Source organism: Myotis lucifugus, unplaced genomic scaffold (assembly GCF_000147115.1).
Source record: "Myotis lucifugus unplaced genomic scaffold, Myoluc2.0 scaffold_41, whole genome shotgun sequence".
Lineage (NCBI taxonomy): Eukaryota > Metazoa > Chordata > Mammalia > Chiroptera > Vespertilionidae > Myotis > Myotis lucifugus.
In genome coordinates, this window is record NW_005871089.1 from 4,167,590 (window position 1) to 4,189,557 (window position 21,968).

A 21,968-nucleotide genomic window follows, 5' to 3' on the forward strand; every position below is an offset into this window, starting at 1 on the left:
GCCAAGTAGAGAGATCAGGAGAGGAAAGTGGACAGTTCAGCCTTGCTGGGAGCCCTGCTGAAGTATGTCTAATACGCATTCAGTGAGCCAGACGCACAGGAGTCTCTGCACATTCTTATGGGCTATTTTATAGCAGAAATACCAACTGAGATGGAAGAAAACCACAGGCCTCTTATTCTAAATCTAAGTTCAACCTACATGTAGAAGTTGAGGTTGGTACCAGGGTGGGGGGCTGCCTTAATGGATAAGAAAGGATCATTTATAATCACCATATCACATTCCCAGAGAGGACAGGTGGCTGCTAGCTCTGCACTCCGCTGGGATTTTGAGGCTTGTGTAAAGCAAATAACATGGTTATTCAGTAATGTAGTGCTTAATAACAGCCTGCACTCCTGAACTTGAGAGAATCCTTGACCCTAAATCACATTCAACTCATATCTGGCAGTGAGACAGCATAAAAACATAGATTCCTGAGTTACCCCAATAGCAAAAACAGTGTGAGTAATAAAATAAATGACTTTAGTTGCAGTGTCCTAAAAGATTATAAGATTAAGGTATTGCTCCTGAACATACACACACACACACACACACACACACATTCATGTCTGTGGGATTATCCATCAGACTTGGTCTGCCCAAGGCCAGGATGCATGTATTTAATAATGATGCATCTGTTGTCAACACACAGGACAAGTACAGCTACCTTGTACTGCTGCTGGTCATGTTGTACGTCATCTTCTGTAGGCTGTCTGATGTTTTTAATGTTGCTTTTGCCCCAATAAAATAGCTTTCTGTAGCTTGCATTGCATCACTTTCCCAAGAGAATGGAGATTCATTGTATAAGCTTCCTGATCATTGATTCTTTCAGCTCTCCCTATCTACTTTTGATTATAGAAAACTTTCTCTTAAAAGCCTCAAAGGATTTAAAAAAATAATCATCAAAATAAAATAAATATGCATCTATACGAAAAAATAAAACTTTGATATTAAAAAAAAGCCTCAAAGGTTACATTTTTTTTCTATTCTAGAACTTTTCTGCAAGTTTCTTCATTCATCTATCATTTATCTATCTCACATTTATCTATCTTTATGAACTGAATTTTATAGCTAGTTTTAGAGATCTTGAGATCTTTATTTAAAAGAATCTAAAAAACAAAATGACAATTCCTTAGTGCTTTGAAGAACTTAAAATTTAAAGTAAATAAAAAATAAAGTACTTCGTCTTCAGATTGAGAGGTAGTAAAATGGGTTGGTAATATGCTCTGTAATCTTGTATTTGAATCTGTAAGTCCTTCAGATTTGGGTTCCCACAGATACTAGGGGGGTGAGGGCATGTGCTGGGGGGTGGGAATGGCCAGGGAGAGGTCAATGGGGGGGGGGGGGAGACATATGTAATACTTTAAACAATAAAGAATTAAAAAAGAATTGTACCAAGTCTTCACAGGACATTTCCCCTCCTTCCCCAGTGGCCTGCTTCCCAGTGCTGAAGGGACAGAGCCAATAGAGTTAGAGGTTAGCTGTGTTGGAGAGTTCCATTGACCATTGAAAACTACGTGAGCTTTTCTTACTGCTTTGTTCCTCTTTAATACCTGAAGTGCCTCCCTTTCAATTGTAGCTGTTTATAGAATCACTGGTAGAACATCTAAGCTGAAGAGCATGGAGAGTGTAGCCCTCATTGTTTCTCAGCACATTCCTCTATGGCCCCTCAGTCTCAACAGAGAAGTACCTTGGCATACCACCATCACATCTAGAACCTTTCTGTTGGGAATAATTATTTTCTCCCCCTTCCTAAGTGTCCTTCCTCCTGTCTCAACCCAGTTCTCCATTTATCCTGTGGGTCTTAGTGTCTTCTATCTTTTAAGACCTTGTACTTGCTGTTGTCCTCTCTCCAGCACAGCTAACCTCTAACTCTGTTGGCTCTGTCTCTTCAGCATTTAAGTGTGCTCCCACTTCTACCATGTTAAGAAATAATTACAATTATAACCCTTCCTCTACACATGGTGCTTACCACTGGCTGCTTACAAATCCCTGTTTTTTCCTCCACCACAAAACTTCTTGAATACTTATCTATACTCATCTGTTCTTTCACTGCCTAGTCATGCTTTAATTCTTCCCAATCTGAATTCTGCCCCTGCAGCTTTACCAAAGTTGCCTCTTCTGCATTTCCTCTTGAATGTCTCAGGCACTGGAAGATCCAAAACAGAATTTATAATCTTTTCTGTCAAACTTGTTTCTCCCCCATTATTCTCAGTGTTAGTAAATGGTTTAAACCAGAAACTTTGGCATCATCCTTTATTCCTCTTGCTTCTGTCCTGCTGCCCCACCTCACATCCGTTTATTCACCAAGTCTTGTCATTTCTGACTCCATTCCCACTGTCCCCAGCCACTATCAGTTGTGGCTGAGGTTATTGCAGCACATCCTAGCTGGTCTCCTATTCTGTCTCCTACTCCTTAAATCCCTCTTCACACCACAGTGGGTGTAAATTTTTAACTCAAAATTGATGTGCTTACTCTCCTGCTTAAAACTATTTCGTGGTTTCTCATTATTCGTGGCATGCTGTAGAAGCCCGTTAGGATCTGACCCCTGACTGCCTTGCCAGCATCCCCGTGGTCACTGCCTCCACCACTGGGACTTGGTGCAGTCCTTCTACGGTTATACTAGGCTGTTGTTCTCCACTTCCGGGCTTGGACATATGCTGATTTCACCCCCTGGAATGCACCATCTGTCTTGCCCCCTTTGGGTCTTAGCTTAAATTTTACTTCTCTTTCCTGGTTTTTCCTGTCCACCTTATGTTCAACTATTAAGAGGTTACTGTAATGCTTGGCATTTCATTAAACTCAGAGCATTTTAACATAATCGTCCAATGTCTGCCTTCCTCACTTGACCACAAGTTCTGAGAGTACAGCAGTCCGGCACAGAGTCTGACATACAGTGGGTCCCTAATAAATGCTTACTGAATGTGTGAGTGAGTGGCGTAATGGAAGAAAAACTAAGGCACAAAGAAGTAGACACTGTCACCTACACTCTTGACTTTACCCAGTTGTTAGTCCTACTTTGGGTTAACTAAAATGTTGTTCAAAGAAAACAAGCAAACTCATAGAGACAACATAATGATGGTTACCAGAGGGGGAGTCTGGTGGGGGAGGAAGAAAAGGATAAAAGGGATCAAATATATGGTGATGGAAACACTGGACTTTGGGTGGTGAGTGCACAATAGAGTATACAGATGTCGTATTACAAAGATGTACACCTGGAACTTATATAATGTTATTAACCAATGTTACCCCAATAAACTTAATTTGGAAAATAAGTAAAAATATAAAATAAAGTAAAATGTTGTTCCTCCTTTATAAGCCATAGATACTATTTTTACTTCATTGTTATATTTTTGGTGAATCTTGTCCTTTCTCTGTTGACTGGAGGAACCTTCTTCTTTAGAGATTATTTGATTTTAAAATGCTGTCCAATCTCTTGATACTAAAAAAAAAAAAAAATTTACAAGGCAATATGCAAATATGCCTTGTACATATATCCAAATACACGTGGACAAAGGGGAGATCCATTTACTGCTCCCAGAAGGAAACTTCTTGCCTCTGGTTTTCTTTTTGTGTGTTTTTAGTTCTGCCTTTCCTTGAAGCGTCTCACAGAAGTGCCGTTTTAATCATTTAAACCATTTGACAAATATGCTTAAAAGAGTTACTTGAAAAAAAATCCTTTTAATTTTGTGCCTAGGAAACGAGCTGCTTGTAAGTCAGTGAACGGCTCCCACAAGTACAAAGGGAACGCCAAAGATGTCAAACCCCCAGACCTCTGGATCCATCATGAGAGACTGGAGCTGAAACCAATTGATAAGTCTCCAGACCCGAACCCCATCATGACCGATACTCCAATTCCTCGTAACTCTCAAGATATCACACCAGTTGACAATTCCATGGACAGCAACATCCATCAAAGGCGGAATTCATACAGAGGTGCAGGTTTTCCCAAAATGTTAAGGGACTATTTTCATTTAAATCATTTCCCATTTTATCAAGTTGCCTTAAAACTTGGTGGTTTCTATACAGCTGAGATTTAAAGAAGTGTGTATTATGGATTTGGTCAACATCTGATGAAGGATACCTAGCTTGTTGTGGGGGACAGGTTCTATACCTTTTAGATCTTTTAGGTCTCTCATTGGGCTTCACCAGCTTGATACTCAAGCATTTGAGACAACCTAGCCCATGTCTATGCATTTCATTCTGTCCTTCAGTCAGAGTCCAGCTGTCATTGTGGTATTCAGAATGCTCTTGGTCTGTGTGCTCTTACAGACACCACAGTGAAGCATGGTAGGCAGCATTGTGTCAACTGTATTGACTCTCAAAAGGGACTCCTGTAATGCACTAATGATCACTTTCCTCTTTATTTCACTTCCTGCAGAAACACCTTGTCCCCATTTTCTTGTTTGTGTATTCCCCACTAGATATGTTTTACTTCTGAAAGTGGCCTAGGGCACATGCTTATAACCACCCTTCATATTTGATGTCTAGGGCATGAATCTGAGGACAGCATGTCTACACTGGCTGGAAGGCGAGGAATGAGACCAAAAATGATGATGCCCTTTGACTCCCAGCCACCCCAGCGTAAGTTAAAAGTGTGTCTTTCTCTAGTATTGTCAGTCTAGTCAGTCATGTTGGGGACCAATTTTGAATGATCTCTTTGACTTCACTCGATCCTGACACAAAACCACTTTGGCAACTTGAGAGAAGAAGTATCAAAGAGTTGCCATATTTTACAATTAATATTATTGAGACGGCTTCTTTAATTATAGGGAAAAGACTCTACACAGCCAATTTCCCAGTCTCCCAGGAATAGGGAAGTAACTAATCTCCCTAAAAGTGCAGAGCTTACCTGGCTGGTGTGGCTCAGTGGTTGAGCATCGACCCATGAACCAGAAGGTCACAGTTTGATTCCTGGTCAGGGCATATGCCCTGGTTGTGGGCTCGATCTCCAGTAGGGGGTGTGTAGGAAGGCAGCCCATCAATGATTCTTTCTCATCATTGATGTTTTCCGTCTCTCTCTCCCTCTCCCTTCTATTCTCTGAAGTCAGTAAAAACATATATTTTAAAAAGTGCAGAGCATTTCTGCAGGAGAAATGGGGAAGCATCTGTCCAGGCTTTTTAGGCTTCTGGCACACATTCAGGGTTAATAGGCACCTGTGGAATTTTTTAAATTATTAGACCGGTATTTTAGAGGAAGTTTGAGGTTAACTGTATGGAGGTGGTGTTTGTTTTGTTTGTTTTAAATCCTCACCCAGGACATACATAGAGAGAGAGAAACATCAATCAGTTGTCTTCCACACGTGCCCAACTTGGAATCAAACCCACAACTTAGGCTTGTACCTTGACCAGTGCACAGGACAACGCTCAACCAACTGAGTCACTCTGGCCGGAAAACAGTATGGAGTTTGTAAAGCAATATTTTCAACCTTACTTGACCTATGCCTCACTTTGATAAGCTTAAAAGTTCCTCAACCTCCTATAATAATATTTGAAATTCAAAATAAGTTAAATATCATGATTAAAAGCCAAAAAGTAATGGGATAAACCAATGTTTTTCAAACTAAGCCTTTTAAGACTAGCTGGCAAAGTGGTGCTTCCAGTGGAGCCCCCTGTTCCATCCTAGAATAAAAGCTACCTGCCTATCAGTATCAATTTTACAAACTACTTGATATATGGAAGTATTTGCTCTAACCTGGACAGTAGGCTAGTAAACCTCAACACCGTAGATACCTAAATTCAAATACTGAAAGCGTCAAATCCTGAAAGATCACTTTTCAGTTTTGACCCAAATGAGCTTTTGATTTTTAATTTATTTCTTAAAAGATGTCTCATTTTAGAACTCTCGTCCATCTCTTTGTCAATGGTGTCAGAGATTTAAATAATCCCAAATACCATACATGCACACAGGTGCACCATGGCACCCTGTACTTGGGAACTGGTAGAACATGTGAATGTCTGTATGCGCACACACTCTCTCTCACTCATTCACTATGCACAAACACTAGGCACTAGGTGCTAAAACCAGCTTTGAGAGAGTAAAGGCCAGTTCACGAATAGGTCATTTCTGTGCAATATACTTTTTGCTTACGGTCCATGATGAAGGAAGGACCTGCACTTAGAAGTGTGCAGGGGAAAACCATGGTTTCCCTCTTACAGCAGGGCCCCAGGTTTAAAAATGCAAATGTCCCAACAGAATAAATGAATCTATTCCAGTTGCTTTTGATTATAAGAAGATGGTAGCTTTACTGCTTATGTGTTTGTTTTGTATAAGACTTTAGGTCTTACCTGACTGGCTTATTTTTAAAACTTGTGAAGTTTTACTATTCTTATTCGTAGATTTGATACTTTTAAATACATTAAGGAGAAAAGATATGCTGTCCCAGTTGACATCATTCCTTTTTCTCCTTTTTTTCTTTTCGTAGTGGAAAAGTATGCATAAATTTTAAATATTTAATTTGTGCCTCAAATAGTTGGGTAGGTGAGTGGAATCTTTTAGAATCTGATGCCAGGTACCTAGAATACTTTGATCTTCAGGTTTTGAGATCCCCTTTTCCCTACACAGCCACAGCCCTGGAGTCTTCACCCACCAGCCACCTGCTCTGGCTTTAAATGACTGAGCACTTCTAGGAAGGCCTTGCCCAGCAGCATTGGGTCCTTATTCAGCCAACAGATAATGATGGCTACCTCTTGGAGGCAGGCACTTTCAGTTACTTTATTTGTTACTTACTTCATTTGGAAAGACTGGAAATGCCTTTAGAAAGAGAAGGTCAGTTTTGTTTTTCTGTTGTGAGAGTCCTCTCTATCCAGAATATTTTCAGATAGCTAAAAATCAGGAGGCTTATTCACCTCTTCCTAGCCTTGATCGGGAAAACACTGATTCTGAAGCTCCCGCTTGTGAATTGGTCTTCCCTCCCTTAGAGGAGATGCTGACTCTCAAACTGTCCTGCTTTTCCAAGTTGTGTTTTATTCCAAAGGACCACCTGAGCCTCTGGTTCCCCAGGCCTTGAGGGGGGCAGTAAGAATCCAGGGTCGCTGGTCAGTTGTGCCACCTGCTTGTTTGCAGGTGGCCAGGACAGGAGATAGCTGGAGGAGAAAGGCATCTGTTTTATTGACTGGGATTTCCTTCCAGGGTAATGTTGAGTGGCCCCACAAAGATCCAGACAGATCCTTGGTGACAGAAGACATTTTCATAGACTCCAACGGCTGTAATTGAGTTTATCACAAAGTTCATGAAGCCCTTGCTTAGGAAACAAAAGATCTCCTGTGTTTCTAGTCACCCCTACCTATTTGCCTATTTGGGGCTTTTGAGCTGGTTATCTTGATCTTAAACATTGTTTCTACAACTACTCTATGGAGTACCTAAGGAAAGTTAGTTGCAAACTGGACTTCTGGTTTTGTTTATTTCCACCTCTGGGATTGATAATGTAGCCTCATTAAGGAAGAACTTTGTCTTCATAGAATGTTGTATATGAAATATCTGTGTGGAACTTTGGATTTGTGCAGCAAATTGAATTCCTTAGCCAGTATGGGAAGAAAAAGGCAATTAGGAAAGATCATGTATATTTTAAAATGTGAATGGATGTGGCTGAGCTTCCAGGCTGGAAGTTGTAAGAGAGTGTCCTAGGCTGAGTACTGGAGTGAACCATAAGAATCAGTTCCATTCGCATTCCTTTTAAGATATGAAAACTGACTAAACAGCTACTCATTCATGCAGCCTAAGTACCTATTGCATGCTTCATTCAACAAGTAAGAAAAGGCAATGAATTAGGAATATATGCAAAAGAAAAGGACTTACATCTTTCTAGCATGAGAAAAAAGCATAGAAACCTAAACCATCATTTCTTTGCTTATGGATTTACATTACGTGACATATTCAAATAGATATTTTTAATACCTCATATAATCTATGTTTATTGAAGAATTAGAAATATAAAGCAATAGGAAAAATTTTTAATCCTGATCACTCTTCCCCACAAGATAATCACCATTAACATTTTATTATTATTTTGTTGTCATTATTAATCCTCACCTGAGGATATTTTTTCCATTGCTTTTTCAGAGAGAGTGGAAGGGGGGAAGAAGAAAGAGAGCGAGAGTGCAACGTCGATGTGAGAGAAACACATCAATTGATTGCCTCCCCCACTTGTCCCAGCCGGGTGTGAGGAGCGAACCCACAACCCAAGTACATGCCCTTGAATGGGAATCAAACCCACAACCCTTGGGTGCACAGGCTGACACTCTAACCACTAAGCAACACAGGCCAGAGCTCACCGTTAACATTTTAGTATATATTCCTCAGACTTCTTTTTCTGCGTGTAGATAGATAGACAGGCAGACAAACGTATGTACATGAGTGTGTTGAATTTTTTTAAAACAAGTGTAAAATCCATGGCTGATTGTCCATATCCAGCCTGCTGCCACCAAAAAACCAAGGGAATGGTTGCACTGTATGGGAGGGAGAAGGGATGACTTTGCTCTTGAACTGTGATTTGTGTGTGTCTGTGCAAGCATGTTAAGCATTTCTCTGTCTTGTGTTCATTCACAGCTATGATTAGTGCCCATCCCATCCATTCCCTCGATAACCCTCACCATCATTTCCACTCCAGCAGCCTCGCTTCTCCAGCTCGCAGTCATCTCTACCACCCAAGCAGCCCATGGCCCATTGGCACATCCATGTCCCTTTCAGACAGGGCCAGTTCCACAGGTGAGAGACGAGGACTGCGTCCCAGGTGAAATCTTTCCATGAGTTGGCAAGCTGCAGTGGGGAAGGACTTGCCCGCTTAGAAGGATTTAGAGGTTTTCTCAGTGTTACATATTTATCATAACATTGCTGTTCCTGACTCAAATTTGTTTCTGTAAAATTGACCCAACTTTTCTCCCAACGTTTTAAGTGCTCAGTGTGAGTCATTTTAGTAAAAACACAATAACTCTAACTATGTAATCATGTCTTCTTCCAACAACTGGTATTTTAATTGAGTTCTATTTTCAGTTAATTTTTTTTAACCCTCCAATTTGAAAGAAGATTCATTCTGTATGATTTTCAGACATTGGAGGTCGACTTTGCCTCTCAGTCGCCTTAATGTTGGGAGGGTTCGTAGGGCAGCCATAGGTGTTACTCACAGGAGATTACATGCTTCTGCCAGGGAGCAGAGTAAGAACAGCATCTGAGGGTGCTGAGGCTGCAGCCACATGGGGCTGGTGCATATCGTAACCATCAGGTGGCCTAGCGGGTTACTGAAATGAGAAAGGGCTGCACAGATAGGAAATTAGCCTAACAGTCTGCAGTGTGTTTAAAGAAACACGTTGCCAGAAAAACATTTCCCAGTTTGGAAACCTTAAGAAGCATCATCAAAACAGTTTTATGGAGGAAATAGTGAAAGTGAGGGGACAGTAAATGGAATAGATATGATTATTCATCATTAATTGAAAATTAATTTTCACCCTCTCACTTTTAAGGTACAAATCTAGTAATGGCTCATATATGAAGCATACTCTTTATATCATTTGAAACTTATTTGTTAATAGTTATGATGTTATTAGTAGAACTAAATGTTGGTGGTTCTGGAAAAAAAAAGAGAATTTCAAGTGAATTCCATTTTAAGAGAACCTCAAAACTTCATGCTAGAAGTTAGGCTTGCCAGTAGCATCCCCTCTCCTTTATATTTTGATCAATTATAATCATACCCAAAACATCAAATGAAGATCAAGGCTTTATTAAGGGATGTCCAGTAACTCCCAAAGTTATCTCCTCCCAAACCTTTTCTTGGCTTGGAGAGTGCTGCTGGAACTCATGTCTAAAATTGGCCTTCCTACTATCTCCCCCAAATCTGAGTTTGGAATTCTGCCTTTAGGGAAAGTGCACTGGAGGCTGTATGGAGAACCGAAATCTGCCTCACAGATGTGGTCTCTGATACAACAGCAACCAGAAAGCCACCCTCTAAACCTGCTCTTGGAAAGCCATTTTGTATCCTGACCCTGTTAAGGCAGATGAATCTCACACACTAGGCTGTGTGTGGTGGGGTTGGGGGGGTGGGGATTGGCAAGAAGCCTGGCAGCTCCCACCCAGCCCTCATCCTAGTGGTGGTTCAGTTGGTGGAAGTTCCATTCTTATGGACTTAGGCAGAAGTGAAGAGAGGAAAAGTAATGATTTGCATTATGAAAGGGTTATTTTTCAGTGGCCAGGGGGAATAAATAAAGGTGAAACCAGTGGTAGAGTCACTGAAGATGTAGAGCAAGCATGTCAAACTCGCAGCCCACGGGCCGCACGCGGCCCACAATGAATATTTTTGTGGCCCAGCTAATATAACGGTATGTAAGAAAAAATTTCATACTTAATTTTTACAATATTCTGCTATACATAATTATTTATAATGAACTACAACGTTCGCTAATGACCGATTACTGTAATCGTGTTGCATTCATTTCCCTCCACTAATACTAGCAGCAAATATTTTAGTAGCCAATTGCCATGCCATTAGTCTTGTACTGACTTGTTTGGTGTGCGCAACAGGAAATATTTTGCTTTCGTAGAACAAGAAAAATAGATTTATTTGGATTATGCTTATTAATTTGTGCAGTTATTCAGAGTCTGGTAAGTTAATGTTCAAGAAAAAATATTAATTTTTATTAAAATGTTCTATTATTTCATGTTAACGAATACTCATTTATTTCCGCCCTTTGTATTCAGCATGTCTCTATCGAAATAAACCTACGTTTCTATGAAAATTGAAACTTTTGTTTTTTTGCGGCCCACATAAACTTAAACCTTGTTTATATGGCCCGTGTTAGCCTTTGAGTTTGACATGCTTGGTGTAGAGCAAGTATCTAGAAGTGATCGAGTTATCTTACTGCTATGCTTTCCTGAGCTCTGGAACTCAGTACTGCGCCGCCGCCAGCCCTGTGTGTGTGGGCTCGGCATGACTAGACCCTGGCCAGGGCAGTCCTCCCGCTAGTGAGCACTTGCTGTGTCTTGTCCTGGAACATTTATTATGTCACCACTACTTGACTTTGCACTTGTCCCAGTCGATGGGCAGTGTGAACTTTGTGTGTCTTAACTCTGGAGTCGGCCCCTCGCCAGCAGGAAGTTGTGTTACAGCATAGTTTTCCTTATTTTATATGCACAATCTCAGGGTGTGCCCACTGTATTCTCCGAGAATACAGGGTGCCTGGTGCCCTCTGGAGCTGTACAGTGAAGAACAGCACAGACTCGTGTAGGCAACCCTCTGTTACCTTTTCACATTTCCCACCACCTCTCTGGCCTTCAGAAGCTTATCAAATTAAGGCAGTTGAGGTGGCCAAGGCAGGTGTGTGTGCCCAGAGTGACCTAAAATATCTGCCAGTGCAGGCTGACATGGTCCCAGCTGAAGCCTGCTCTCTCTCCTAGTGCCTGCTCCCACCCTCACCAGCTCCCTCCAGGCCCAGGTCACACCTAGCAAGCAGACCAGCAGCTCCCAGCTGTGGGGGTGGCTGGCTTAAGCAAGCACAAAAGGTAAAATCCTCAGCCTGGTAAGGTTGTCATGACCAGGCTTTCAGCACTTGAGGAGGGTGTTGAGTCCCTCATCCCTGGGACCCAAGACCTTTAAGCTAAGGGGTAGCACTCATGACTGGCATGGCCTGTCTCCTGAGAGCCCAAGGGAACAAAATCATTGCTCCCTCAGCAACAACGGCAGGGAAATAGGTTGGATTCTGCAGGTTGCTCATGCATTGCTGCTTAAAAGGGTTATTTTCTTTTTTAAGGGTGAGAACTCTAAGAGTCAGGGGAGGACCTCCTTCAGGCTGCCTGAAGCAGCCGCATCCAGCGCTGGTGTCCTCCAGGCCCCTCCCTGGGGTACAAATGGTGGTTTGCACCAGCTCCCATTGTTCTCCTCATATGGTCTCTCTGGGCCTTGGTGCTGCTGCCACTCCTGCAGGATCAGGGGAGGGTGGCATTGGGCGTGGAAGGGCAGTAGTGTGTGGTGGATCAGAAGGTGGGCTTGTGAGTCCAGCCAGGGATTCAGATTCCTGCTTTACCTGTTCTCACTCTGTCCTAGGGCGAGGCCTAACCTCCCAGTGCCTTCTGAGTTAGTCTGAGGATTGAATGAGCTAACAAATGCAAAGCACTTCTCATAGTCCCTGGCTCAGAGTAATCACTCAGCAATTTACAAAGAAAAGAACCTTGTTCAAGCCTTCTGTTTAGCACTTTTCATAAGGCTTCTCAATTAATCTCCAGTGAATCTTGTTATTCTTCCTGTTTTATAGGTGAAGAAACTGAGACTCAGATTCAGTGACTGCCAAGTTCACCCAGCTAGTATGCCAAGATTAGAGTCCAGGTCTATCTGATCCAAAGCCAGTGCTTTTTCCACCCCACCACACTGCCTTCCAGAACAATGACCCTTTTTTACATATTTTGAGATTGTTACCATGTTCTTCCCAAGTCTTCCCCTTCTCCAGGCTGACCTGACCCTATTTCTTTCTCTCGCCCCATCGCCCTTCATATGCACAATCCTAAAGCTACATGTAGACCTCTGGACTAGTTGGTTGTCCAGGTCTCATTTGAGCTGTGGGGCTGTTGCTCTGGTGAGGCTGTGCCTAGTCCCCTAAGGGCAGGCAGGGCCTGTGGCATTGCCTCTCCTATGGTAACCACCCGGCCTTGCAGGCAGAGCTGGTACTTGTCCAGTACCCAGCCAGCCTTAGTGACTAAACATGTTATCTATGAAAGTCACTGAGACTATCAATCAATGAAACTTTAAATTTTCTTTTATAATTATGTCTTAATAGCTAGTACTCTCATGAACCTTTTTTTAAAATATGTTTTGGTTTCAGAGAGAAGAAGGGAGAAGGAGAGAGGGATAGAAACATCAATGATGAAAGAGAGAGACTTCGATCAGCTGCCTCCTGCACACCCCCTACTGGGGATCAAGTCCATAACCCGGGAATTGAACCATGACCTCCTGGTTCATGGGTCAACGCTCAGTCATTGAGCCATACCTGCAGGGCTCACAAACCTTCTTATGTGCTCCATAGTAAGTACCAAACAGAACTTTAAATATGTAAAATTATGACCACTTACCTGTTTAGCTGAAAAAATTCCAGTAACTGGTTGACAGAATTGTTTGGAACTCTTAGATTAGTCCATTCTTCCTTAGCCTTGGCAGAGGTGCTCATCCAGGGACCTCAGTGCTTACTGAGCTGCTTTCAGGGGCCCTTAGAAACAGCCAGAGCTCGGGGATGTACATATGTTTAATGGGTTTTAAAAATGCTAACATCTAGACTTTCCTGCTATAGAATCCATTCGAAATACCCCCAGCACTGACACCATGCCAGCCTCCTCGTCTCAGACATGCTGTACTGATCACCAGGATCCTGAAGGTGCTACAAGCTCCTCTTACTTGGCCAGCTCCCAAGAGGAAGATTCAGGCCAAAGTCTTCCTACCGCCCACGTTCGCCCTTCCCACCCATTGAAGAGCTTTGCTGTGCCAGCCATCCCACCCCCGGGTCCACCCACCTATGATCCCGCGCTGCCAAGCACACCATTACTGTCCCAACAAGGTGAGTGAAGACAACAGCACTGGAGGGACCCTTTAGCTCTGGCTTATGGCAAAAACCGCCTCTTCTTTAAAGAATAATAAAGCAAGTACCCTTCAAGCTTCTCCCCTCTCAGGGAGGGTGTGGGCTTTCTCCTGTGGGAACTGTTGTGGACAACATTTGCGAGAATAAGACCACCGACTCCAATTAGGTCTTAAACAGCAAGCGAGGATTTATTGAACTGGCCAGTGACTGCCACAGGCTTTCTCCTGTAACAGCCCCGAGCTTTGTGCTCCGCGAGCTTCTATCCCCAGAAACCACAAACGTCCTTGATTTACAGTTACAAGGGTCTAATCAGGACCTTGACGCGCCGATGTCTGGGAGTGGGAGACTTGGAGTTATGCCTGGTTACCTATCCTTGACCCCATCCTTGTTATAATTTTTTTACTGACATTCAATTCATCACACTCCCTACTGGTCTTAAGAGACGAATTCAGACCCTGGATTCGTCGCTAGTATCCACTAGCTGAGAGTACTGGGTGTGCAGGACCATGAGTTTGACAGCTTGGATTCGGTCTTGGATACAATTGAGGAGACACCTGAGCAGGCAGGGTCCAAAAATGAGACCTACTATTAGGAGGAGGAGGGGCCCTGCCACAGCGGATAGGAGGGTTGTGAGCCAGGGGGACCAGGAGAACAGATTCTCATACCAGTTCCCCTCTGCCTTACGGGCCTCTTCTCTGCCCATCAGCTGTTTCCTTAACTGACTTAAACTTTCTCTGATTACCCCGGAGTGGTTAGTGTAAAAGCAGCATGCCTCCCCTAATGCTAGGCACAGTCCCCCTTGTTTCAGGAAGAGTAGGTCGAGTCCCCTCCTGTTCTGTAAGACTACTTCAGCTAAGGACCCTACTGATTCCTCCAACTGTCCTATGGATTTTTCTAGGGTACTCAGGTCTTAGTCAATTTGATTACCCAGTTCTTTGTAATTTTGATGTCCTGTCACTAGGGTGGCTGTCCCTACCGCTGTGGATCCTGCAATTCCGAGTCCTACGAGTAGGGGAATCAGAACCGGCGCTCTCTTAATCCGCCGAGGCTCTATGAGGAGGTGCTCCCTTCCTCCTTCCCCTGAGTAATAATACATTTGCGGCAGGATATGAGTTAGGACACAGAGCCCTGGCTTGAGCCCAGTCTGGAGGTTTAGGGAGAGTATGCAGGGGGTGATTCCGGTGATGCATGCCCACCAGGTACCACTTGGGGCCACCAGGTACCAGGGGGTCCTGGACCCTGGTCTCTCCGGAAGTCGGAGTGTCTGGTTACAATTTTCTGCATAGGGGGAATCGGGGGGGGAGTAATTGGCAGATGTGACACACAGCCCAGCTCCAGTAATATCTCCTAAAGTTAATCCCCTCCTCCCTTTCCCCATGCACATAGTCCCGGGGTTTCTGCATCCGCGGACACGTTGCGGAGGTGGGCCGCACTTGCCCCAAATGGAGCTGAAGCTCCGATCCCTACGTAATAGGGGGGCTCGGGGTTGAGGCACAACCAGCAGTCTGCAGTAAGGTCGGGCGCACTTTTGTTCAGAAGTTGGAACGAGGCTTCCAGCAGCGCGAAAATGTCTGATCTCAGCAGAGCTCCCCGAGGTGGAGGCCAGGTTACTGCATCCCGATGACTTGCCTCAGTCTTTGATGATGGTGGTGGCGGGCTCGTCACGCATGGGGCCGGGCTTGGTCTCCTGACCTCAGGTCGCTGGGGGGCCAGGGGGCCAATTGGGTTGGGCGGTCGGGGTATTTCCCGTCGCTGGATAGTAAATAGTATCCCAGGGTCTGGCCCAGAGACATATAGCCTCAATCCCCATGTCTTTCCTCCGGTCCAGTCTCTGGCCCAATATGCCACTGGTTTGATGACAATGGGGTTGCAGTTTCCAACAGTACAGTTCCTTTCCGGGGCCCCTGGCCGCACCTGCCGGGTGAACCGTATGTCCCTGTCCGGAAGCTTTGGGGGCCATTTGGCATAGGTTTCACAGCCCCACTGTCCACAATAATAATCCTCATGGTCCCCACACTTCAGAAAGGGAATCCGGGGCTGGCGCGGGCAGACATATAGGGGAGTATGCCATAGTTGTTGCTCAGTCCCTCGGGTCCCGCAGCCATAGGTGGTTGTGGCCCTGTGTAGCCATTCCCCCGGGGATCCCTAGCTGCGACCCGGCTGGGCCCAAATTCATGAGCCTGGGTCTGTCCTGGGGCAGGTTCCAATTCTCCCTGAAGAGGCTACACAGGTCAAACTGGAGAGTCGGTTCACCGGTGCCCGTTTCTCAGGCCAGTACTACCCCGTCTATGGTGCGGATCACCTCCAAGGCATAATGTGGGGCCTGGTGGGAAAGGGGCTTACCAAACCTCCACATGACAGCGAGCAGCAGTAAATAGATCATGATGCAGGTACTAGTTTCACCTTCAGTGGGTCCTGGGTTGGTTTCACTTTCCACCTCCGGGGGCTGTCACTGCTGTCAGCCACCTTCACTTGGGTGTGATGGATCCAATGTCTCTTCCCGGCTACCTTGACTGCTGAGGGGGTGCTGAGGACCACAGTGCATGGACCATCCCAGTGTGGCTCGAGCCCTCCGGGTTGGTGTCTTTTCACCCAGACTAAATCACCAGGGGAAAACCAGCTCGCCTCTCCAGGGTGTCAGCGTTTTGGTAAGCTTCTTGCACAATCCGTTGTACTGATGTGGCAGCTTGCTCGAGCGCCTGCAAAGACTTAAGCAAATTACAGGTAGATAGACAGGCGACTTCTTCCTCCCCCAGCTTGGGCATCAACGGTGGCGGTTGCCCAAACATTATTTCAAAAGGGGTCAATCCTTGGCCATACAGGGTGCACCTAGCTCGGAGAAGGGCAAAGGGGAGCAAACTTACCCAGTTCTCGCCAGTCTCTATTCTCAGCTTGGTTAATGTTTCCTTCAATGTCCGATTCATCCTCTCTACCTGTCCTGAACTTTGTGGCCTGTATACACAATGCAATTTCCAAGTTACCTTTAATGCCTTAGCTGCCAATTGGGTGATCCTGGCGATGAACGCCGGGCCATTGTCGGACCCCATGTACAGTGGTAGGCCAAACCGGGGGACAATTTCAGAGAGGAGCTTCTTAACCACTACCTGGGCTGTCTCAGTCCTGGTGGGGTAGGCCTCCGGCCATCCTGACTGAGGTGTCTATGAACACCAGGAGGTATCTGTATCCTCCCTGGCCCACTGGGAGGTCTGTGAAGTCAACTTCCCAGTGCTCCCCTGGGGTGCTTCCTTGGAACCTTACTCTAGGCAGGTCGGAGCGGGCTTGACTGGGGTTCACTTGAGCACATGCCTGGCATCTCCGAGCCACATTCTTGGCCATCCTCTGTAGTCCTGGAACGTAGTAATCCTTGCAAAGAAGCTCAGCCAGCTTGGTGCCTCCGAGATGGGTGCCCCTATGGGTCTGCTCTACGATGATTCTGCCTAGGCTTTCTGGGAGGAACAGACGGTGGTCTGGGAGTTTCAGCCATCCTCCCCTGGTTACCTGGGCCCCTAGTCTTTTTGCTTGCTCTTCTTCCTTCTTGGTGTAGGTTGGGGTGTCGGGCAGCTGGCGGTCTGGGAGGGCCACTAAGACCTGTAGGGGCCCTACTGGTCTTTTGGCGGCTTCCTTTGCTGCTTGATCAGCTAGTCTATTGCCTCGGGCTTTGGGGTTGTCATCCTTCTGGTGCCCCCCCGCAGTGTATAACGGCTACCTCCTTCGGCCCCCAGATGGCCGCCAGCAGTGCAAGGATCTCGGGGGCTTTCTAATGTCCTTTCCCCCTGAGGTCAAAAGGCCTCTCTCTTGGTACAGTGCCCCATGTACATGGACGGTAGCGAAAGCATACCGGCTGTCAGTATAGACGTTCAGTCTCTTGCCCTTCCCCCACCAGAGAGCCTGGGTTAGGGCAATGAGCTCAGCCTTCTGAGCCGAAGTTCCGCGGCCCAGGGTCTGCACCCAGACTACCTCCTTCTCGGGCACCACTGCCGAAGTCCATCTTCTACATAACTGCTGCCATCCATGTAGAGGGTCACTTCTGGGTCGGGCAAGGGGGTGTCCTTCAGGTCCGCTCAAAGAGAGGTCAAGGTGGTCAAGACCTCTTCACAATCGTGAAGTGGAGGCTCACCCCCTTCGTCCGGGAGCAGTGTAGCAGGGTTAAGGGCTGAGACTTTAGGTGAGTACCTCTTTGGCTATGCCCCTTGTCTCACATACCTAGAGGTGGAAATACTTAGTTACACCTGGTAACACTAGTTGGCCCATTGTCCTTGCTCTGCTCATGTCTGTCTAACTGCCTAATATATTATCTCAAGGATCCTGGCTCTGAATTCTTTCAGGGAAAATGGGCGTTGAATTTCTTCTGTAGCTGCTCCGTGCTGAGGATGGACAAAGTTTTCTCTCAGAGCCAAGAGATCCTTGCTGTCTGTCAGAGGGACAATGAGGCCTGGGCACAGAAGGAGGTGGGCTTGTGACCTGATGGAGACAAACTATAACAAATGGTCCAGTAGAAGAGAAAGAAAACATTTCAGTTTTAACAACCTCTATTGAAATAGAATTTTTCTCCTCAAAATTACCTTTGTTTTTATCAAAAACCAAATCAAGACTAATTTATCTATTGTATTCAATTTGGCCTGTTGTTTGCATAAACACAACAAGAATGATAACTGATTACCTTTGCCGAAATTTCATGATTGAATCTTAATGTGCCCCGTAGGGCCAGGAAGCCAAGCCATCCAGCTGCCATCAGGCCTGCCTGCAGTATCTGCTAAGTTAGGTGAATCCCTCACCTGTAGCAACTCCACCTGGGCCCACGCCCTAGGCTTTAAGGCCCATCTCAGTAGCCATCCTACTCATCGCGGCCCAGAGTGCGTGGGGGTTCCGCAGGGACACAGAGGCGTCCTTATTGCTCCCCTTCTACTCTGACCAACCGCCAGTGATGGTAGGGCATGGACCTGACGCTCCAGCGCCAGCCATCTTCAGGGCTGGAATTATATAAGGAGAAAAGCATACTGACCTGCTCCAAGATTTTCTAATTTTCCTTGCCAGTCCCTTTTTATGGACTTTTCAGAGTAATATAACTGTCTTTAAATGGCAAGAAGAAATTTACAATGTGTCTATATTCAAATAGACAGTCACAGCTGTCCCTGTAGTAGGGTTCCCCTTACTTGACTTGTTCTCTCAGAACGGACTAAAGGAGTTTTATTTCTTTACAGGGTCTTACATGTCACAGGACCTCACAGGGTCTGTAATTCCTGTAACAGAGGGCTAGTACTCACCACCTCACTACTTCCTTCTGTTCCAAACAGGCCTTCCCCAGTTTCCTACAGTTGAGGTTTTGTGCCACCCTGACATGGGCATGGTCACACAGGCCTGCAAGACAGTATACAGGTTGCTAACTGTCTCTGAATAGAGACCAAAACCTAATGGGTATTCTTCTTTGCCCAGTTGGACACCTGCCTTCCCGGCAGCTAGGCACCCTCTACTTTTGGGGTTCACCCCACATAGCCTCCTTTTAGGACAGCTAACACATAGCCATAACAATGGCCCTCAGTGTGGGAGACTGGACACTTGCCAGTTACTCCCAAAGACTACCAAGGACTGTAGACCATCACTGGTCTACAGCAACTGCTGGCAGCTACAGCTACATTCAAACCTGTAAGAGAATCAAAAGTTAATACAACATATTAATACAATGAAACATAATATTGGCACCATGGCCGCCTCAGGCAGCTAAATCTTCTGCTACTAAACATGACATATGGTAGGGCTATACAAACATCTTAGGAAAGTGACTAAAGTCTATTCTTGACCTTCCTATATAAGGCAAAATTGTCCTTGTCTCTCTGGAGCCATGTCCATGAAGATGCAGGCATTATCTAAGTCTATTATACAGTTTTCTGCGGGCTACTGTCAGGGCTGTGCATTGCGGCCAGTTCTTCTTTCTAGCCACAAACACAGTCTGTCCAATTTCCTTAAAATGTATTCTGGCACAGGAGAAAGTTGTTTTGCTGTACACAGACAGCTTAACCCCTATACAACTGGGCTTGGACCTCTGCCTAGCAAACTGCAGTTTACAAGTTCAATATGCAACCTCTAGTCCTCTTAACCCAACGAGGTTTCGGCCAGTCTCTGAGTCAGACTCCTCCTCTCTTGGAGAATTTCAAAGTCTCCTGATGGCTCCCAGGTCCAGGGAGAGTGCCCTTTTCTTTGCCCTTTTGTTAACCCTGTTTATTAGTTACAGGGCCCTGCTTTCCTTGTCTTCCCACCAGTCCCCTTTATGGCAGAGCAGCGACCAGGCCTCTTCCAAGGGAGTGCACTGGAAGGGGATATCAGCCCCTTCTCTTCCAGCAGCAACAGGTACTGAACCCTTTCAGTACATTTGCAAACAGGGAACTTCCGCTAGCTCTATCTGCAGCTTTCATAGATCCCAGGCTTGCTGCTCTATTCCTGGGGCTGTAGGAAAGCTAGTACCAGTCACTGGCTTCTGGCTTAACTGCTGTAGCCTGCAAGCCAAAGGCCCAAGTCTTGTATTGCTTGTTGTAAAACACTCATTACTCACTGGGCAGCAGCGGGGCAGCTCTAGTGTCAGGTAAATTTCTGCTGTCCCCCACTTTCTCGCTGCTGCTGCTGCTGCTGCTGCTGCTTTTTTCAGGGCCACTGCAGGCAGCTTGGGCATCCAGCCCCCCTTCTTTGTCCTGGCTCTCAGGGGCTGAGTCTGCCTAGCAACCAGTTCTAAATCACCAGGGCGGCTGCAGACTTAAGCTCCGTTTCTCCTCCGCTTTGCTCCTGGGAGTTTATTTGTTTTTAATGTAATAAACTAGGGCAGAGAAAGATTAATTGTGCTTATAGAAAACTTGCGATCTTGAAGTCAGTTGATAAGGCGTCTGCTGGTAAGCTACAGACGAAACCCCTATGCCTGCATAGTGGTCTGTAGCCAGTAAAATAACTGCTGACACCCCGCCCCTATCTTTCAGCCCAGGGCCCGTTGCTTTCCCCCACAGATTTTTCCTCTTACTTTTGATCTTTCCGACCAATCCCCCTGTCTCCCAGTCCAGTTGTTTGTCTCCCTTTAAACAGTGGGAGTTTCGGAGAAAAGCAGACCACTGCTATAGTAATCCTCCCTCCCTCCGCCTTCACCCTCTCTCTCCTCTGAGGTGAAGAGGGTCTGCAGTAACTGCTGGCAGTCATCCCACGTGGGTAAAAAAAGACTGACTCCAGCAGAGAGATCAGACCCTGAGGGTTCTGAGAAAAAGATGGATTTTGATTCTTCCAATTATACAAATCACTAGTTGAGAAAGGGACATAAATCATGAAAGGCTTCCCGTCTGGGCCCAGGTCCAGTGGCCCAGCCTGCCTCAAGAGCAGGAGAGGCGCTGGGGCCGCCGGCCCAACACTCCCGGAAGCTCCATATTCCGTTCCCTGTCTAGTATGGGATGGACTTGAAGGGGTTGGAGGACGACAAAGCCCCTCCCGTCGGTGGGTCCGGAGGGAAGACAGTTGGCGTCAGGGGAGGCAGGGGCTCCGGGTCAAGAGCTGGTGATGTGGCCTGGGCCTGAGGCCGGGGCTCACCAGAATCCGGCGCCGGGGGAGCATAGGGGGGCGGCCGGCTAATGGGTTCTTCCTGCTCTCCCTGAAGGACCGGGGGAGCCTTTCCCTTCTGGGGCCCGGCCAAAAGAATTGTCTGTCTCTGTCCCGATTTTCCCCTCGGGAGGCATGCCCTCATCCATCGGGGTTTCTCGGACAATACGTCAACCCAAACCTGAATATAAGAAATTTGATCAGGATGCCCTGGGCGGCTGTATATGACATGATGCACCCAGTAGGCAGTGGTCAGATCAAAAGACCCTACATCTGGCCACCCCACCTGGAAAGTGGGCCACTCCCGTTCATAGAATCGCTGTAAATCAAAAGCATTAACATCATATCCGTAGTCTCCGGCTCTCTTCTTGAAGTCCTGAAAATTCTTAAGAAAACATTGCAGCGGGGAGCACACAGAAGCAGACGACGACTGTCCCATTTAGACAACAAACACCAGACAACAAACACCAGACAGACAAGTCCTGTGCAACCGAAAGTCACACTTGCCAGATGCCGTGGCCACCGGCTGGAGTCAGGAGGTAGTGCTGCGTCCAGCCCTCCCCTTGACTCCCCTGTGAGATCTCACCCCAGGTGCCTCCTGTCCTTACCTCCTGCAGGATTTTTCAATAAGTCCTCGCCGCTTGCCCGGGGATGGATTGGGGAGAGCCTCCTGCCCTAGATAGGGGGTCTCTCTCACCCCTGCCGCCGGCTTCTTGGGCTTCTTCGGGGTCTTCTTGGCGCTCTTCTTGGGGGTGGCGGACCCGCGGCCTTCTTGGGCTTCTTGGCGCGCCCGCGGGCTTCCTGGGCTTGGCCGC

At 46.1% G+C, this 21,968-nt stretch overlaps 1 protein-coding gene across 1 annotated transcript in view; it reads left to right on the forward strand.

The window, feature by feature from the left end:
• Positions 1–21,968, forward strand: part of NEO1 (neogenin 1) — a 214,842-nt gene that overhangs the window by 181,321 nt on the left and 11,553 nt on the right. Inside the window, exons 23-26 of the mRNA XM_023753169.1 lie at positions 3,734–3,972; positions 4,528–4,620; positions 8,585–8,743; positions 13,303–13,566. Of these exons, the coding sequence (XP_023608937.1) occupies positions 3,734–3,972; positions 4,528–4,620; positions 8,585–8,743; positions 13,303–13,566 (755 nt within the window). The remainder of the gene's footprint in view (positions 1–3,733; positions 3,973–4,527; positions 4,621–8,584; positions 8,744–13,302; positions 13,567–21,968) is intronic.